Genomic DNA, 18,590 nt, shown 5'->3' on the forward strand with positions numbered 1-18,590 from the left:
CAGGGTCTCTCACTGAATCTGGATCATGGATTAACTAGACTAGTTGATCAGCAAGCCCCAAAGATTCTCCTGTCTCTACCTTCTAGCAACAAGCTTCCAGGCACACACTGTCATGTTCAGCTTTTTACATGATGCTGGGGAGCTGAACTCAGTACCTCATGCTTGTGTAGCAAGCAATTTACCCATTAAACCAACTTCCCAGTTCTCTCTCTCTCTCTCTCTCTCTCTCTCTCTCTCTCTCTCTCTCTCTCTCTCTCTCTCTCTCTCTCTCTCTCTCTCTCTCTCTCTCTCTTCTCTCTCTCTCTGTGTACAACATGCAGAGACAGGTTCTCTCTGAATGTCACCTCCGCTCTAAGGATCAAGCCGTATCAGCAAGCTCAGCAGCAAGTTCCCTTCCTCACTGAGACGTCTTGATGAAATGATTAAGATGTCTTGATGAAATGACCAAACGACTCCCCACCATTTTATGGACTTACTGGAGCTTGCTATGAGATCAGAGCAGGTTGTTTACTCCCTGCCTCTGTGCTCCAACAGCTGGGATTACAGGTACACACCACATTTTGTATGATTCTTGTAAATTTTATACATGATCGAAATAATTTAAAATAGATTAAAAATGTATATACACAAAAAGATATGTACAGAAAAAGACGTGTTCCCCAAAAGAAGCCCTTATCCATGGCGAGGACTTTGGCAGGCAGTGGAGAGCCAGGCAGTTCCCACCGGAAGTCACAAGGGGGCACTGGAGAGCCGGGAAACGAGTCTGCAGAAAACTGAACTGCTTTGCTGCCCAGCAGACAAGATGGACAAGACAACAGAGAATCAGGGAGCCGTCATAACCAGGACATCAACTCTAGAGACTTTAGAAAGCAGAGTGCTGTGGGTTCGGAAAGCCGACCCAGTGGTGAAGAGCACTTGCTGATCTTGCAGAGAGGACCTGAGCTTGATTCCCATTACCCACAATTAGCCAGCTCACACTTGCCCTTAACACCAGCTCCTGGAGAATTCTATGCCACACACATAATTTAAAGATACGTATAAATAATTTTTAAAGGGATGTGTGTGTGTGTGTGTGTGTGTGTGTATGTGTGAGTGGTGCGTGCTTTTAATCCTAGCACTGATTCCAGTACATGGGAGGCAGAGGCAAGAGGTTCTCTGTGGATTTGAGCGTAGCCTGGTCTACAGAGGAAGATCCAGGGCAACCAGGGCTACACAGAGAGACTCTGTCTCAAAAACAAAATAGGTAAATAAAACACAGATGCTGGAGAGCTAGAGATGGCTCAGGGGTTAAGTGCTGGCTCTGGGAGGACCTGCCCAAGGAATATGGTAGAAGGACCGCTGACTGGAGTGTCTCCTCACCACTGGTCAGGGCCCATGCCCTTTACTCTCACTTCTTTCTCAGGGACTGAAGGTCTGGAAGTGATAACACTACACCAGACTGTCTCAACAGCATGTGCAAATCTACTTCTCCCACAGGGCAACCTGGAACAAGAATTCATAGCTCAAAGGAAGTCTAGTATTCTTTTTTTAATTTTTTTTTTATTTTTTGTTTTTTGAGACAGGGTTTCTCTGTATAGCCCTGGCTGTCTTGGAACTCACTCTGTAGACGGGGCTGGCCTTGAACTCAGAAATCTGCCTGCCTCTGCCTCCCAAGTGCTGGGATTAAAGGCGTGTACCACCACTGCCCAGCTGGAAGTCTAGTATTCTTTCATTTCAAAAACTGGGACCCTGGGGACTCAGAGATGGCTCATTGGTATTGCTATTTTACAGAAGGCCATGTTGGGCACCTCACAGATGCCTGTAATTTCAGCTCCAGGGGACCCAGAGGCCTCTCCTGGCCTCTACAGATACCTACAACCATAGCATGCATGTACATAAACAGAGAGAAATAAAAATAAATCTTAAGGGATTGGAGAGATGGTTAAGAGCACTGACTGCTCTTCCGGAGGCCCTGAGTTCAATTCACAGCAACCACATGGTGGCTTACAACCATCTATAATGAAATTCAATGCCCTCTTCTAGTGTGTCTGAAGACAGCTACAGTGTACACAGATAAATGAAATAAGTAAATCTAATATAAATAAATAAATCTTAGCCGGGCAGTGGTGGCGCACGCCTTTAATCCCAGCACTTGGGAGGCAGAGGCAGGTGGATTTCTGAGTTCGAGGCCAGCCTGGTCTACAGAGTGAGTTCCAGGACAGCCAGGGCTACACAGAGAAACCCTGTCTCAAAACAAAAACAAAAATAAATAAATAAATCTTTAGAAAAGCAATTTTAAAAATAGAACCCTATTGTTAACCTCCATTAATCTAGGGAGTTGCAAGGGAATGGGTTTTCAGATGGAATCTTACATCCAAGCTGACCACAGACTTACCCTGTGGCTGAAGAAGTCTTGAACTTCTGATCTTCTTGCTTCTGCTTCCAGAGTGTTGGGAGCACAATTGTATACCACCATGCTGAGCTTGAGTCTGAGAGATTTATTAACCACAAGAGTAAGAGAGGAGCCATCATCAGTGTGTGTTTACAGCACCTCTGACCTGGTCAGTACTGCTCTTATGGAAGAGAGCAGAGGAATGGAGTATCATAAGCAAACTGAAGCGCCATTGGTGTTGTGCATGGCTCAGCACAGAGTCAGCTCCTGAGGTGGGGGTAGGAGCATCAATAGGCTGTGTGTGTCTGAATCTCTAAGTTGTATGCATAAAGTTCTGATTATATGCCTTTTCCTCTGAGGGAATATTTTATTAATTTTCCAATGAAAAGTAAGACCCTAGCACCATGAAAGCAGCATGCACTTTGAAAATAGTATAATCTCATTTTTGCTCCCATGGAGCTGTATGAACTATGGTGATTTCCTTGGGCCTGTGAATCCCAGCTTCCTCCTTTGTAAAGTGGAAATGATATGTTAGTTCAGTAAGATGAACTATGTCGTTGAGTTTAAAGGGGCTGGACAGACCCTTATACACAGGAATAGATATAGAATATTATGCAGCAATTATAAAATATATATCTGTGCATTCACCTGAGGAGAATGCCAAGATGTTAAATGAAAAATGGATAAACCAGAGGACAACAGACAGAGTGAACCCAATTATGAAAAGTGTTGTCTTTGATCTGTAATACCTGCCAAAGACACAGAGCCAGTGGCTACAAGCTTACACGCTTATACATCTATTTGCAAACTTATCATTGACAGTGCTTTAACATAAGAAACCTACCTACAAAAATGTTTTTCTTACTTTGTTCCTAGATTATTCATGAAGCTATAGACTTGGCTACATACACTAGGAGAAAAAAGGGATGTTGCACCAAGAAAACAGCAATAAACCTAACCTTGAGGCAGGGATGGTGCTCACAGGAAAAGCATTTGCCTGGCAGGCACACATTCCTATTTTCCCCCCAGCTGAGGTGCCATTGGCAGTTGGTGGCTGCTGGGATTGGGGGGTGGTGGCAGAAGAGACCTTATTTGGGGAGGCTCATGCCCCAGTAGGTGGTCCCATACTTGTATGCGTGTGAGCAGCACTAACTGTGCTCAGTGGGGAAAAAGAAAGCATGAGAAGACTAAAAATGTGGCTCAGCAGCTAAGAGCAATTACTTGCTGCTCTTGCAGAAGACCCAGGTTTGGTTCCCAGCACCTACATGGTAGCTCACAATTGCCTATAAGTCCAGTTCCAAGCAATTTAATGCTCTCTTCTGGTACCCACCCCTCTAGATTGCACAGCATGTTATTGCACATACCTATATAACAGTGTACACATACATACAATTAAAAATGAAAGAAACATTGACCTATTTTATCTGATAATAAATGCATATTCCAATCCGAAATATGCTGGAGGTCTTAACTTCTCCTATCCTATTAGGAACATTATCTTTTGCAAGCAAAAAAAAAAAAAAGAGTCCTCATCTTTTAGACGTTGTGGTTTGGATGAGAATAGCCCCCATAGACACATACATCTGAATATTTGGTCCCCAGTTGGTAGAAGGTATGGCCTTGTTGAAGGAGGTGTGTCACTGAGGGTAGGCTTCAAAAGATTTGTCCTATTCAGGTATGCAGTGTTGAGGGCTGGGAAAGGAAAGGCAAAAAATTACAGACTCTGAAGGGAGGGATGCCTGAAGGGAGGGATGACAGACTCTGGTGACGGGAACGGGAGTGAACCTAAGGCTTTGAGCCTTTTCTGAAGTGAAGAAAATCAAATGTGGGGAGGAAGGAAATACTTGTTAGACAAAATATGGCCAAGCTACTGAACATCTCAACAGTCTGTGCTTTAGACACATTGTTGCTGGAATTTCCAACCCCAATACACCCACATAAAAAGCATATATTCCAGTTATTATAATTATAAGCCATAGGCCTAGATTGCAAAGATCTAACACTACACTAACTTATTCCCTAGCTATAAGCCTCCGCTATTGTAGATTCTTATGGCCACGTGGTTCTGCTCCATTGTGGCTTCCTCCTCCTCCTCTTCTTCCATCCTCTCTCCTTCCCTTCCCTCCTCTCTACTTGTCCCCCTTCTCAAGGACCTCCCCCCCACCTTTCCCCTCCACTGCCCAATTACAGCTCTAGCTTTGATTGACCAGTTAAAATGGGGAGAAGGTTCACATGAGATCACCTGAGTATGTGATCAATTGCTCCTCAGGGGCAGCCCCATTTGAGGAAGCAGAACTTAACATCAAAATACAAACAGCATCAGGGCAACGCATGACAACACACTTCAGGGCTCATCTGCTTAGATAGTCTCTAAAGCTGTAGAGCACATGACATTTCCTAGGAAGGAAGTAGGTTTAGAGCTGAGGACCAGAAGTTTATAGTGAGACACACTGATATTTAAGATTTATTTTATTTTAGAATTATGTGTACATGTGCATATGTGAATTCAGGTATGCAGGTCCAAAGGCGTATCATCAGATCTTCTGGAGTTGGACTTATAGATAGTTGTAAACTGCCTGATGTGAGTGTTAGGAATCAAACCTGGGTCCTCAGGAAGCTCAGCAAGCACTCTTAACTCTGAGCCATCTCTCCAGCCCCAACTTGCCAATATAAAAAGGAGACTAAGATGCAGCAGTGTTGAGATGGGAAGAAAACCTAGTGTTACATCACAGAAGAGATGAAAAGCTGTTCTTCAAGAGAAAGGCTTTCCAGTGAACACTGAATTCAGAGAACAAACCACAGAGAAAAACTGCCCGTAAAAAAGATTAAAATAAGACCCAGAGTGTCATAATAATGTTATATGCAATGGGCCACCAGATTTCATTATTTTGGAAGCCTATTGTTTCTCATCCCTGAATATTTACAGAGGTCTCTTGCCTCAGGAGTATAAGCATGAGAAAGCAGTGATGTAAGACGCAGTGACATGCTTTTAATCCTGGCACTAGGGAAGCAGAGGCAGTGGATCTCTGTGCCTTTGAGGCCAGCCTGGTTTACAGAGTGAGTTCCAGGTCAGCCTAGGCTCCATAGTTAAATCCTGATTTTGGGAGTGGAGGTGGGCAGTGATAAGGCTGGGATGTCAATCAATACATTGCCTTCCCAGCATTTGAGAAGCTTGGGTTGCTGGCTACCATGACACTGGTCAGTGAGTCCGGTACTTTGTAGGTGGATGCAAGAGGATCAGAAGCTGCAAGTCTTTCCTGGTTTGCCTTTTTTGTGTTTTGAGATAGTGTCTCAGATTGTCCAGGCTCGACTCAAACTCACTATGTAACTGCACATGACCTGAAACTCCCAGTCTTCCAATGCTCCTGCCTCTGTTCTATACTGCAGGGATCACAAACATGTGCTACGACTCTTAGCTACAAATTTAGGGTTATCCTTGGTTATTAGAGGGCTTAAGGCCAGTTTAGGCTACTTGAGATCCTGTCTCATCAAACAAACAAACAGATTTATCTTTTATGTCATCTCTCATACTAATAATAGAAAATGTGGCCGGACGGCGGTGGCACACGCCTTTAATCCCAGCCCTTGGGAGGCAGAGGCAGGCAGATTCTGAGTTTGAGGCCAGCCTGGTCTACAGAGTGAGTTCCAGGACAGCCAGGGCTATACAGAGAAATCCTGTCTCGAAAAACCAAAAAAAAAAAAAAAAAAAAAAAAAAAAAAAAAAAAAAAAAAAAAAAAAAGAATATGCTTGGCTTAGGGGAAGTGGCACTATTTGGAGGTGTGACCTTGTTGGAGGAAGTGTATTACTGCATAGTTGGGGTTTGAGGTCTAGTGCTCAAGCTCTGCCCAGTGTAGACGAGAGTCCCTTCCTGGCTGACTGCAGAGAAAAGCCTCTTTCTGGCTGCCTTTGAGATGTAAGGACTCTCAGCCCCTTCTCCAGTACCATATCTGCCTGGATGTTGCCATGCTTCCTGCCATGGTGATGATGGGCTAAACCTCTGAACCTGTTAGCCATCACCAATTAAATGTCCTTTATAAGAGTTGCCTTGGTCATGGTGTCTCTTTGCAGCAATGAAACACTAAGACAGTAGCTCAGTTGGTAAAATGCTTGCCTAGCAGGCACTAAGCCCTGACTTCAGTCTCTAGCACTGCAGGAGTCCGTGCCAGGAATAGTGGCATGTAATATAGTCTAGTACTCAGGAAATGGCAGCTAGAACATCAGAAGTCAAAGTCATCTTCAGCTACATAACTTGTTCAAGGCCAGCCTGGGCTACATGAGGCTTTTTCTAAAAAGCAAACCAACAACCCCGACACACAGACTTTCTAGTCCTTGGGGACATAGCAGCCCATCCAAATGGCTGGCTGAGTGAATTATTTATGCATTTGTGAATAACTAATTTCTCTTTCTCTCTTTACTGTGATTTGCCCTTGGAAATCATTAGAGAAGCCTTTTCATAGCTCCCTTGTAACCTTTGAAGGTCAAACATGGCTAGCATCTTCAGTGAACCAGATCATCAGTTGAGTATCCATTCCCCATTCAGAAACACAAGGCTTGATGGGGAGAACCTGCCACAATTCACATCAAACACACACCCCTCACCTCCCATTGCTCGGTCCCTTATATGAGATATTTCCCTGCGTTGCCCACAAGCTGGCTTTTCAGAAGGCCTGTGTAAAGAATCTCTTTAGCTCACTTGCCTCCCAGCAAGCACTTAAGGGCTATTGGTGGCCTTCCCTGGGACAGAGTTACAATGTAGAATTGAATTCCTTGGCTCTCAGTCTAGATCTAAGTATAAGAAACCAGGAGGTTTAGGGACTGATTTACTCTCCCTTGAATCTAACAGCTGGTGGGATCACTTGCTACAGCCCCCTCTGTCTGGCAAATCACTAAATTTGAGAACAGACCTCTGAGGACCCAATGGTAAACAAACCTGTTACAGACTGGTGGCCCTGTGTTTTTATAGGAAGTTTTCTTCCTTCCAGTCTACGTTTTTTCAGACCAACCTTCATAGGTATGTTTTTAAAAGCATCTAAACCAGGCAGGGATGGAGAGATGGCTCAGTGGTTAAGAGAACCTGCTGCTCTTCTAGAGGATCTGGGTTCATTTCCCAGCACCTTGATGTCAGCTCACAGCTGCCTGTAATTTCAATATCAGGGAATCGCATACCTCTTCTGGCCTCTGAGGGTACTACATGTTCATGATAAGCAGATAAACAAGCAGGTACACACAAACAGAGGACCCAGGTTTGACTCCCAGCACCTAAATGCCAGCTTACAATTTCTATAACTCCAGACCCAATGTATCCAATGCCCTCTTCTGACCTCCACAGGTACCAGACATGTATGCATGTATACAGATATACTAGTAGGCAAAACACTCACATATATATGTAAATATATATATATATATATAATAAACAAATTAAAAAAACAAAATGTATTCATCATTATTCTTTAGAAATGTTATTTATCATTTTTCTTTAGAAAAACATGATTTTGAGGTGGAGAGATGGCTCAGCGATTAAGAGCACCGACTGCTCTTTCAGAGGTCCTGAATTCAATTTCCAATAACCACATTGTGGTTCACAGTCATCTGGAATGGGATCAGATGTCCTCTTCTGGTGTGTCTGAAGATAGCTACAGTGTACTCATATAAATAAAATAAGTAAATCTTAAAAAAAAAAAGAAAAACATGATTTTTCACTTTCTCTTATATTTCCTCACTAAATACATATTTCTTTTGTAATATAGGTTTTAAAAAAGCTTTAAAAATGTATCCTGCATACTAAGAAACAGATGATTCTACATTGAGCGTGAAGGAGCACACCTACGATCCCAGTACTCAGAAGGCAGAGGCAGATGAATCAGAAGTTCAAGGTTTGGCTCTCCAGTGATTTTGAGGTTGGCCTTGGCTCCATGAGACCTTGTATCAAAAAATCTTTTTTTTTTTAAAGTGGGAGGGAAAACTTACTGGGAAGAAGAGATTTAGGGGAGGAGGAATAATATTGGATAGTGAGAAGGGTGTGGTGGTTTGAATGGGAATGGTCCCATGAGTTTAAATGCTTAGCCCCTGGGGAGTGGCACTATTAGGAGGTGTGGCCTTGCTGGAGGAAGTGTGTCACTATGGGAGTGGGCTTTGAGGTCTCCTATGCACAAGCTATGCTCATTGTGGTGGTACAGTCTCCTGCTGCCTTTGGACTGAGATGTAGAGCTCTCAGCTCCTTCTCCAGCACCATGTCTATCAGCATACTGCTATGCTTCCCACCATGATGACATTGGACTAAACCTCTTTTTTTAACAGTTGTTTAAAGATTCTTATTTATTTATTTATTTATTTAATGTATATTAATGCCCCATCTTCATGAACACCTGCATGCCAAAAGAGGGCGTCAGATCCCATTACAGAGGGTTGTGAGCCACCATGTGGTTGCTGGGAATTGAACTCAGGACCTCTGGAAGAGCAGTCAGTGCTCTTAACCACTGAGCCATCTCTCTAGCCCTGGACTAAACTTCTAAAACTGTAAGCCAGCCCAATTATGTTTTCCTTATTAAGAGTTGCCTTGATTATGGTATCTCTTCACAGCAATAAAACCTGAACTAAGACAGAAGGGAATATGATCAAAGTCCATTATATAATTATGTATATGTGTATTTATATATGAAATTGTGAATGAATAAATACAAATTTTAGAAGAGTTCACGGTCAGCTCCAGCTATGTAGGAAGTTTGAGGCCAGTCTGTCTCAAAACAGAAAATTATAATAAGGGAAGCTCCACTCCCTGGCGCTCTATCACACCTAGAATTAGAGGTGAGGAGGACACAACATCTGTCCCAACACCAGGAGTAACTGGGACCAGCGGGACCAGTTACTATATTTAAGGAAACTTCGTTCCTGGTGAGGAATTTGCACAGATGCTCTCTGGACTTGAGTACCTCACTACCAAACACTACACACTGGCTAGTTGTGCCATCCTACCATGAAAATGTACCTTAATTATGCATATGTTTATAGCACTGCACAAGCAGGAAAGGGGGAAAGATGAACACGGTATTATACTTTGCCTTTATTAAAGTAGCTTAAGCTCTTTGTATGGATCCTGGGAAAAGCATATGGTGCACAAAACTCTGAAGCTGCATGTCCTTTGGACATGAAATATGACCAATTGTCTACACAGAGAGGAAAAGAAGAGAGCACGAGGAGGCAAGTCAGATGCAATTACAGCGTCTTAATGAAAACTTTAAACTACAGGAAGTCCTGCTCTCAGTACCTCTAATCCTCCTACCAGTACGCAAAAACATCACTCTCCTTTGGCTCCTTTTAGTGGAGAGGGATACAATGTAATTTCTTATCAATGAGATGCCATTATCCTTTTAAGGAGTGAGCTGTGGCCTAGAAGACAGACCAATAATAGAATACAGCAGGAAGGAAGGCAGGAGCATTAATTTCTCGAAGAAAATAAGATACTAATACTCTCAGTGAGTTCTGAAAGTAACAGGCAAGTGTGGAAAGAAATATGAGAAAACTCAGTAGTCAACCCAGGCCTACCTAAAACCAAATTTGCTCCAACTGGATGTGGTTCCTCACACCTGTAGTCTTGCACTTAGGAGGCAGAGGAAGAAAGATCATGAGCCAACCTCAACAACAGAATGAGTTCAAGGCTAGCTTAGCTGAGAAACCCTGCCTCAAAAAAAAAAAAAAGTAAAAAGAAACAAAAACAGGGGATGCAGGGGCAGGGGGCTGGAGAGATGGCTCAGTGGTTAAGAGCACTGACTGCTCTTCCAAAGGTCCTGAGTTCAATTGCCAGCAACCACATGGTGGCTCACAAAGCCACAACCATCTATAATAGAATCTGATGCCCTCTTCTGGTGTGTCTGAAGACAGCTACAGTGTACTTCTATATAATAGATAAATAAATAAATAAATAAATAAATAAATCTTAAAACACACACACACACACACACAACTGGGGCTAGCAAGACGGCTCCACAGTTGAAGGTCCTCAGAACCCACAGGGTAGAAGGACAGAATCAACTCCTGCAAACTGTCCTCTGACCTCTACATGTGCACCCACACTCATATGCAGACAAATAAATGTACTAAAATGTTTTTTAAAATATTAACATAAGGCCAGAAACCCTTCTCCAGGGTTTCATTCAACCTGACACCTCTTATTCTAACCCATACAATACTAATATCAACTCCAAGGACAGAGATTAACAACAGACTGCCACTGAGCTGTGCTTCATGTGAGCTATCAGGGAGCTACACAAACCCAAGGGCCCTTTGCCTGCTATCTCTTCTGCAGTTGTACCTCAAGATTTCTGGAAATTCTGTAGGACAATGACAATGTCTTCAATAATCAAGATTTTCTAGAATGTCTTTTTATCTAACAGACAGGCTCTCACATTTCATTAGAAAAAAATGTTTCAAAGTCGCAATATTTCTGTCCCTAAAAATCAATATAGTTTTATGACAGGTCATCTTTTTAAAAGACAATTAAAATATCTCTTCAGGGGCTGGAGCGATGGCTTAGTGATGAAGAGCACTAGCTATTCTTCCAGAGGAACATGGATTCAATTCCCAACACAACAAGGCAGGTGACAACTGTCTGTGACTTCAGTCCCGGGGGATTCAATTCCCTTTTCTAGACTCTGCAGGCACCAGGCACACTTGTGGTATATAGACTTATCCAGATAAGAAAATAAATAAAAATTTAAAACTGTCTTTAAAAAATATTCAGACAGGAGCCGGGCGGTGGTGGCGCACGCCTTTAATCCCAGCACTTGGGAGGCAGAGGCAGGTGGATTTCTGAGTTCGAGGCCAGCCTGGTCTACAGAGTGAGTTCCAGGACAGCCAGGGCTATACAGAGAAACCCTGTCTCGAAAAATCAAAAAAAAAAAAAAAAATATTCAGACAGGGCTAGAGAGAGAGCTCAGTGGTTAAGAGCACTGACTGCTCTTCCAGAGATCCTGAGTTCAATTCCCAGCAGCCATAGGGTGGCTCGCAACCATCTGTAATCCTATACTCTTTTCTGTTGTTTCTGAAGACAGTGACAGTGTACACACATACATAAAGGAAATATATCTTAAAAAAAAAATGACATCAAATAGCATGTTCTTAGCCAGCAAACCCTTACCTGGCTGTCGGCAACCATTGTTAAACAAGGTTTTGCCTTGAATCATGTGACAAACCACATTGCCCACTTCACATTGGCTGACCTGGATCTGGGAAGTTTCCTAGCTGGATTAGTGGTATCAGCAGGGATTCAGGGAGTGCCCACCCGGTGCTTGGTGTCTGGGCCTTTAGAAGAGCTTTGGGGCTAATTATGTGACAGATTTCAAGGAGCAGTGTTTGATGCTGGCTCCCCAGACTCGCAAATCAGCCTTTAATTCATGAGCAAACTATGGAGGGAGATAGATGCTGAGCTGCATTCTGATGTCATTAGTGCTGCTGGGGAAGGTTAAAGGAAAGCTGCAGAAGTCAGCAAAACAGATGCATACCAAGAAGGGCAGTGTGAGTACAGGAATGGAGAGAAAAGTCCAAGTCGAGCTTCGACTTATTTCCTAGGATTAGACACTTCTGCATAAGGATGGGTCTATAGTTTAACAGACCACAGAGCAACGTCAAGCAGCCAAGTGGCTTGCTGACAGGCAGGAAATGGAACACTCAACAGTAAACACTGAACCCACCCATGGCAAACTTAGCACTGAAGCTGGGAGTGGTGGCACATGCCTTTAATTCCAACACTTAGGAGGCAGAGCTCTTTTGTTTTGTTTTGTTTTGGGGGGGTTGTTTGTTTGTGTTTTTGAGTTTTTTGTTTTGTTTTGTTTTTTGAGACAGGGTTTCTCTGTATAGTCCTGGATCTCATTCTGTAGACCAGGCTGGCCTAGAACTCAGAAATCTACCTGCCTCTGCCTCCCAAGTGCTAGGATTAAAGGCGTGCGCCACCACTGCCTGGCTGGAGGCAGAGCTCTTGAGTTTGAGGCCAGCCTGCTTGAAAACTGGCCATCGAGTTCCATCACAGCCAGGGGCTACACAGAAAAATGCTCTTGAAAAAACAAAAAAGTTTAAAAAAAAATTGCATGTGTTCTCAAACACACTGAGTCATCTCCCTGGCCCATCTTGTTTGTTTGTTTGTTTGTTTCAAGACAGGGTTTCTCTGTGTAGCCCTGGCTGTCCTGGAACTCACTCTGTAGACCAGGCTGGCCTTGAACTCAGAAATCTGCATGCCTCTGCCTCTCCCAAGTGCTGGGATTAAAGGCGTGTGCCACCACCGCCTGGCTCCCTGGCCCGTCTTTTAATTTAATGTGGTTATGAGAAATTCAAAATCACGCCACCACCGCCTGGCTCCCTGGCCCATCTTTTAATTTAATGTGGTTATGAGAAAATTCAAAATCACAGGCATAGCTTAGACCAATAGCTAGTGTAAATAAGTGGAAGTTCAATTTCATTTAGAAATATAAGATTGGGTATACTGGTGTGTGCCTGTACAACGCAAAGCAAAAGTAAATATAGGTTTAAGAGGAACTAAGGGCAGAAGAAGGAAATTAAATCTAGTGGAGAATGCCAAGTGGTTGTGCGGTTGCATCACAGAATTCTGTAGTCTTCATAGCATGGCTGACCAACTCACCTGGGGAGCAGACTGTGGAATTCAAAGATGATGTCTTGACATCTGGCAGAATTAAAACAACAAAGGACCAGGGCTCTGCCATGAAGTCTGTTGTGCAGAATCCCTCAGAAGCAGAGGCAGGGGCATGGTTAATGAGGCAGATGTGGGTGGTAATGGCACAGTCCGTTAGAGAAGCATCCGGGTCCTGATGAGGGTGGCAATGGCTGTACTCGTGCAGCAGAGCTTAGGGGGGTGATGACAAACCCTAGAGAGCAGTTAACAGATGAGAGGCTGAAGATGTGGTCAGGGAAGCCGACAACTGCCTGCTTTTAACTTTCCTTTCAACTTATCTGCTATTTAAACACACAAACAAACAAAATGAGGAATGCTGAAGCCCTGCCTTGGATCCCCAGCACCATGTAAACAGGCATGGTGGTACATTACCACCAAAGGCACACCTTTGCTGATTCTACAAACGACGTGAAGAACATCGGGATAATGTAGCTATCTGAAGGAGCCACATGGCTAGGACCAGTTCTCAATGTTGTGCCATTACAGGACATGAAGCTTGCTTTGTTATTCACAGTAGATCTTTCTAAAGCTGTAAGCTCTGGGACCCTATCCAGACCAATCCCTTGGCAAACAGGCTACCAAGCGATGGGTTTCCTTGTACAGCACAAAATAACGTCTCAAAAATAAAAACCTGCTGGGTAAGGTGTTGTACAGTTTTGATCCCAGCACTTTGGAGGTAAAAACAGGTGGTTTTTTGTGAATTCAAGGCCAGCTTGATCTAGAAAATTTCAGGCCTGACAGGGCTACATAATAAGATCCTGTCTCAAAAATAATAAATAAATAAATTTCATATTTATCTCTTTGAAGATCCAATTTAGGCATCTGTACAGATGATACACTTATGTAATTGACCTATAGGAACACCACACACACACACACACACACACACACACACATACACACACCCCAACCATGTACCTATATTGGAAGTCAGTTGAAATTGGGAAATTTAGGAGGGAATAAGATGAAAGACTGACTATAAATCAAAGCTGGGCTGTGGTGGCACACATCTTTAATCCCAGCACTTGGGAGACAGTGGAAGGAAGATATCTGAGATTGAGTTCAGCCTAGTCTATAGATCAAGTTCCAGGATAGCCAGGGCTACACAGAAAAATCCTGTTTCAAAAAAAAAAAGTTTTAGATGTGAACTTTATTATATGTAGAGAAAGCTGCTATAGTAATTTTATCTTGTTTGCTGGTTATGAAATAGAATTTACTTTATATGATGATAGGTGAAGATTACCAGACAGAAATATATATGATAAATACATATATATGGTAAATACTTATATATATAAGTACATATGTCTGATGACCTATATGTATTTATCACAAATATGTCTGATGATCTTCACCTATCATAGTAAAGAATTAAGTTTCAAGGTTGGGCATGGTGGCACATACTTGTCCTTGCAACACTCGGAGAGCTAAGGCAGGAAAGCCAAAAGCTTGAGGCCAGCCTGAACTATATAATAAATTCAAGGCTAGCTACTACACATAATAGCTACTACTACATAGTGAAACCCTATCCTCCAAAATACAAACAAAATACCCCCTCCCAAAAAACAAAAATAGATACAAAGCATAACAATGGTATGTGAAATGACAGATAATCAATAAAACAAGCCTTTCTCACAGAATTTAGGAAGGTTGATTTTTGTGTGTGTGAATTCAATGGTCAGGAATGACACGAAATGCCATTCATAGGTAAGAGTATAAGAGTTGTCTGGAGCTGGGCGTTGGTGGCGCACGCCTGTAGTCCCAGCATTTGGGAGGCAGAGGTAGGCGGATTTCTGAGTTTGAGGCCAGCCTGGTCTACAGAGTGAGTTCCAGGACAGCCAGGGCTACACAGAGAAACCCTGTCTCGGAACCCCTCCCCCCGAAAAAAAAGAGTTGTCTGGATATGGCTAGGTGAAATGACTCACTTTTCACCCTGAAGCCTAGAAAGATGGTAAGTTAAGAAAAGGAAGTCCAGCATGTTGGTGAGCACTGTCAAAGAAAGTGAGGAAGAGAAGGTAGGCAGAGGGGGGAAGATCAATCCTTTGGGCCCTGCAAGATGGTTCATGAGTAAAGTTGCCCGCCACCAAACGACCCGTATGGTTAGGATGGAATCAATTCCTGTTGTTCTCTGCTTTCCACACGTGTACCTCAACGCCACACATAAATACACAAATGTAATTTTAAAAATAAATTGAAAATGCCTCTTCCTTTCACGGCAGCAATTCTGGCATTATAGATCCTAGTTATGACATGGATCACATTGAGCTTGCAAGTTTCTTTGTTTTATTTGAGAATGAAAAATGTCCATTCGGGTTTGAAATTCCTTTTCTAGATCCTGTGCCCTTCAGCTTACTTGGCAACCTATGAGGTAACCCACTTCAGACATGGGAGCAAGTCATAGCTCTCGCCGATGAAAAGGCATAATGGCTACCCGCCTCCTCTGTCCCTCTCAGGTGGCCTGGAATCACCTGTGGGTGTGCACACAGACTCTCCTCATGCCTTCCCTGTGATCCGGTCTCCATTGGTCCCCTTCTTCGCCCTTTCCCGGAAGAGTAGGTTTGAGGGCGGGCTCTACACGGAGAGTCCACCAATGAGAATTGCAGAGGGCTCTGTTCTTCCGTGTGTGTGCGCTCCCGCTGGGTCCGCTTCCTGCGGAGAGAAGAGGGGGAGTCTTTACTGCCTACGAACCCCGGCGTCTGGGGCGGAACGCGCTCGCTCGCTCTTCTGCACCTGCGGGTGAGCACTGCGCACGCATCCCTACACCGGATGCACCATGGGGACCGCGGGAGTGCTCCTGAAACTGGGAGAGGTGCTTCAGGGGACTTGGATGCCTCTGTTTCTCTCCTTCCCCTTCCTTGTCATGCCTTACTAGGCCTGGCCAAGCTGTCAGCCATCTAGCCTGCCCTTATCTCTAAGCATGGGTCGAACTCATTTCATTCTAGGAATACCGAGGACATAGACTGCAGTACTATTTACTGAGTCTACCTAGTGAATCCTAAAGCGGTTTTTATTTTGTGTGTGTGACTTGGTGACGGGCCCACCTAATAAGACAGGTCTCCAGTCAATGTCTGTTTCAAAACCATTTCCCCTTTTATTGTGCCTCCATACAAGTGAGGTTTATATAGAGAAGTGCTTGTATCATCTTGTGACTTAGCCCTTGTCCTCATGATAATAGTGTTAAACTCCTAACATGGGTTGCAAAGCTTTGCGAATCAATCATTTACTTATTTCTGCCAGTTTTCATTTCCTGCTCTCCTGGTTTCTCCAGTTCTGAATGTTTTATGAGGCTGAGGATCAAATTCAGTTTACTTTTCCACGTTGGACATTTGTTCTACCACCAAACTACATTTTCAGCCCAGACACTGAACTTGTGATTCCTCTCATGTGTTTACCTCTACCCAGAAATAGCTTTCCCCGTGTCTGGTTAACTCATTCCTTCCTGGAAGTCAGTTCCTCTAGAAAGTCTTGACAGATTAGTCCTGCTTCTGTTTTTCCAGCTGTCTGTACATACTGTTGTAAACTTCCTGTTTACTTGCCTAGCTGTTTGTTTGTTTGTTTGTTTGAGACAGGGTTCCTCTGTATAGCCCAGGCTGTCCTGGACCTCACTCTGTAGACCAGGCAGGCCTCGAACTCAGAAATCCATCCGCCTGCCTCTGCCTCCCAAGTGCTGGGATTAAAGGTGTGTGCCACCACCACCCAGCTACTTGCCTAGATTGTAAACTCCATGAGGGCAGGAATTGTCTCTAGCCTGGTTTTGTTTGTATTTTATACTCTAACATAGTAGCCCGCACACAACGCGGTAACCACCTGTAAATGAATTAGACAGAAAAGAGGCATTTAGCTCCTTTTAGCTCCTTTACACCCCATCATAATAAACCTTTTGCAAAGGTTAAAGTTATCTCTACTAAAGCCTTCCCTAAGTTACCCCTTGCTGCATTCTGTGGGGTAACATTCTGAAACAGATGATCTTTGAGAAACAGTCTGGGCAAATACACCTCACATTTGGATGTTTCTGACTAAATAGCCTCATAGTCCACAGACCATCTTTTGCCTGAGCCTCCGTGTGATTTGTGCTACAGCTACACTGAGCTCCTCAGTTCCCCCGACGAGTCAAACCTGCATGTACTTGGGTTCTCTTCCAAGTCAATGTCTGTTTCAAAGCCATTTCAACTTTACTCTTTTTTATTTATTTATTTATTTTTCTGAGACAAGGTTTCTCTGTGTAGCCCTGGCTGTCCTGGAACTCACCCTGTAGACCAGGCTAGCCTTGAACTCAGAAATCTGCAAGCCTCTGCCTTCCAAGTGCTGGGATTAAAGGCATGTGCCACCACTGCCTGGCAAGCTTAGCTACTTTTATCTCAATTCATCAAACCGTTTTGCAGGCTCTTTCTCTGTCATGCCTTGTGCTGGGGACACCTACGCTAAATCAGGACTAGGATCTGACATTAAAGAGCTTAATCTCCTAAGGGAGACAGGCATATAAGCAGGCCATACAGTGCAGTTTAGACATCACTGTTTATGAACAGGAAGAAATGTATAATCATATCTGTACTTTAACCTTGTTTGTTGATATTCTAGGTTCCTCAAGATGTCAACCTCAGTCCCACAAGGCCATAACTGGACCCGCCCGGTGAAGAAGGATGATGAAGAAGAAGACCCGCTGGACCAGCTGATCACCCGCTCTGGCTGTGCTGCCTCCCACTTTGCAGTGCAAGAATGCATGGCCCAGCACCAGGACTGGCGCCAGTGCCAGCCGCAAGTGCAGGCTTTCAGGGATTGCATGAGTGCACAGCAGGCAAGACGGCGGGAGGAGCTGCAGAGGAGGAAAGAGCAAGCCAGTGCTCAACACTGAGACCTTTTACATCACACACAGTGGACCTGATGAAATCAGCACGCAGGGAGACCTGGGAAGGAGAAACCCCAAGTAATAGGAGTGTGCTCCAGGAGGTGTAAAATCTGGGGACAGACTTTGGGACTAGGATTGACAGCCAGACACCATGAGGTTGCAAACGACAGTCACCATGAGCTGATCTATGGTCAGATTACACATATCCTCACCTTTCTTATTCTACCAATATTTGTGTTTACAACACTTCCCCCACCCTACCTGTCAGAGTCTGTGTGCCAAGTACTTTATAAGTACATACACAACTAAAGATAAACGGGTTGCCCAATCAGGCCTTCATTTTTCTTTTCTTTTTTGGTTTTTCGAGACTTGGTTTCTCTGTATATCTCTGGCTGTCCTGGAACTCACTCTGTAGGCTAGGCTGGCCTTGAACTCAGAAATTCACCTGCCTCTGCCTCCCAAGTGCTGGGATTAAAGGCATGTGCCACCACCGCCTGGCAGGCCTTCATTTTTCAATCACAAGTTTAACAACATAAAGTGTTTCTAGGGCATTGTGTTGGCAGTGTGCAATTTGAAGAGTAATGTGACCTTCCTGTTGCTGAGAGACTAGTGTGAGAGGCAGAAATAAAGCAGCACTTAAAGGAGCAAACTCAGTTTCCACAGTGATATAAGTGCCTTTATCTCTCCTCAC

General features: G+C 43.8%; 1 protein-coding gene and 1 long non-coding RNA gene across 4 annotated transcripts in view; one reads left to right on the forward strand and one right to left on the reverse strand.

The window, feature by feature from the left end:
• Positions 1 to 15,803, reverse strand: part of LOC116102649 — an 18,387-nt gene extending 2,584 nt beyond the window's left edge. Inside the window, exons 1-3 of one of the 2 annotated variants that reach the window (XR_004123251.1) lie at positions 15,522 to 15,803; positions 13,003 to 13,246; positions 2,417 to 2,468 (exon numbers count right to left, since the gene is read on the reverse strand). This is a non-coding gene — a long non-coding RNA (uncharacterized LOC116102649). Of the gene's footprint in view, positions 1 to 2,416; positions 2,469 to 13,002; positions 13,247 to 15,521 lie in introns of those variants that run through there. The other variant, XR_004123250.1, reaches the window with a different exon arrangement.
• On the forward strand, positions 15,658 to 18,232 carry LOC116102648 (cytochrome c oxidase assembly factor 4 homolog, mitochondrial). Of its 2 annotated transcripts, none has more exons than XM_031387537.1 (2): positions 15,658 to 15,789; positions 17,632 to 18,232. In XM_031387537.1, the coding sequence occupies exon 2, from the start codon at positions 17,642 to 17,644 to the stop codon at positions 17,903 to 17,905; it is 264 nt and encodes an 87-aa protein (XP_031243397.1). In that variant the 5' UTR covers positions 15,658 to 15,789; positions 17,632 to 17,641; the 3' UTR covers positions 17,906 to 18,232. The 2 variants fall into 2 exon arrangements, with proteins under 2 accessions (XP_031243397.1, XP_031243398.1); XM_031387538.1 differs by having other exon boundaries at positions 15,754 to 15,862.
• Positions 18,233 to 18,590: the final 358 nt, after the last annotated feature.

The sequence above is a fragment of the Mastomys coucha genome, unplaced genomic scaffold, assembly GCF_008632895.1.
Source record: "Mastomys coucha isolate ucsf_1 unplaced genomic scaffold, UCSF_Mcou_1 pScaffold21, whole genome shotgun sequence".
Taxonomy (NCBI): Eukaryota; Metazoa; Chordata; class Mammalia; order Rodentia; family Muridae; genus Mastomys; species Mastomys coucha.

Coding starts and splice junctions, on each gene's coding strand:
- LOC116102648 (XM_031387537.1), top strand. CDS start 17,642: ATGTCAACCTCAGTCCCACAAGGCCATAACTGGACCCGCCCGGTGAAG.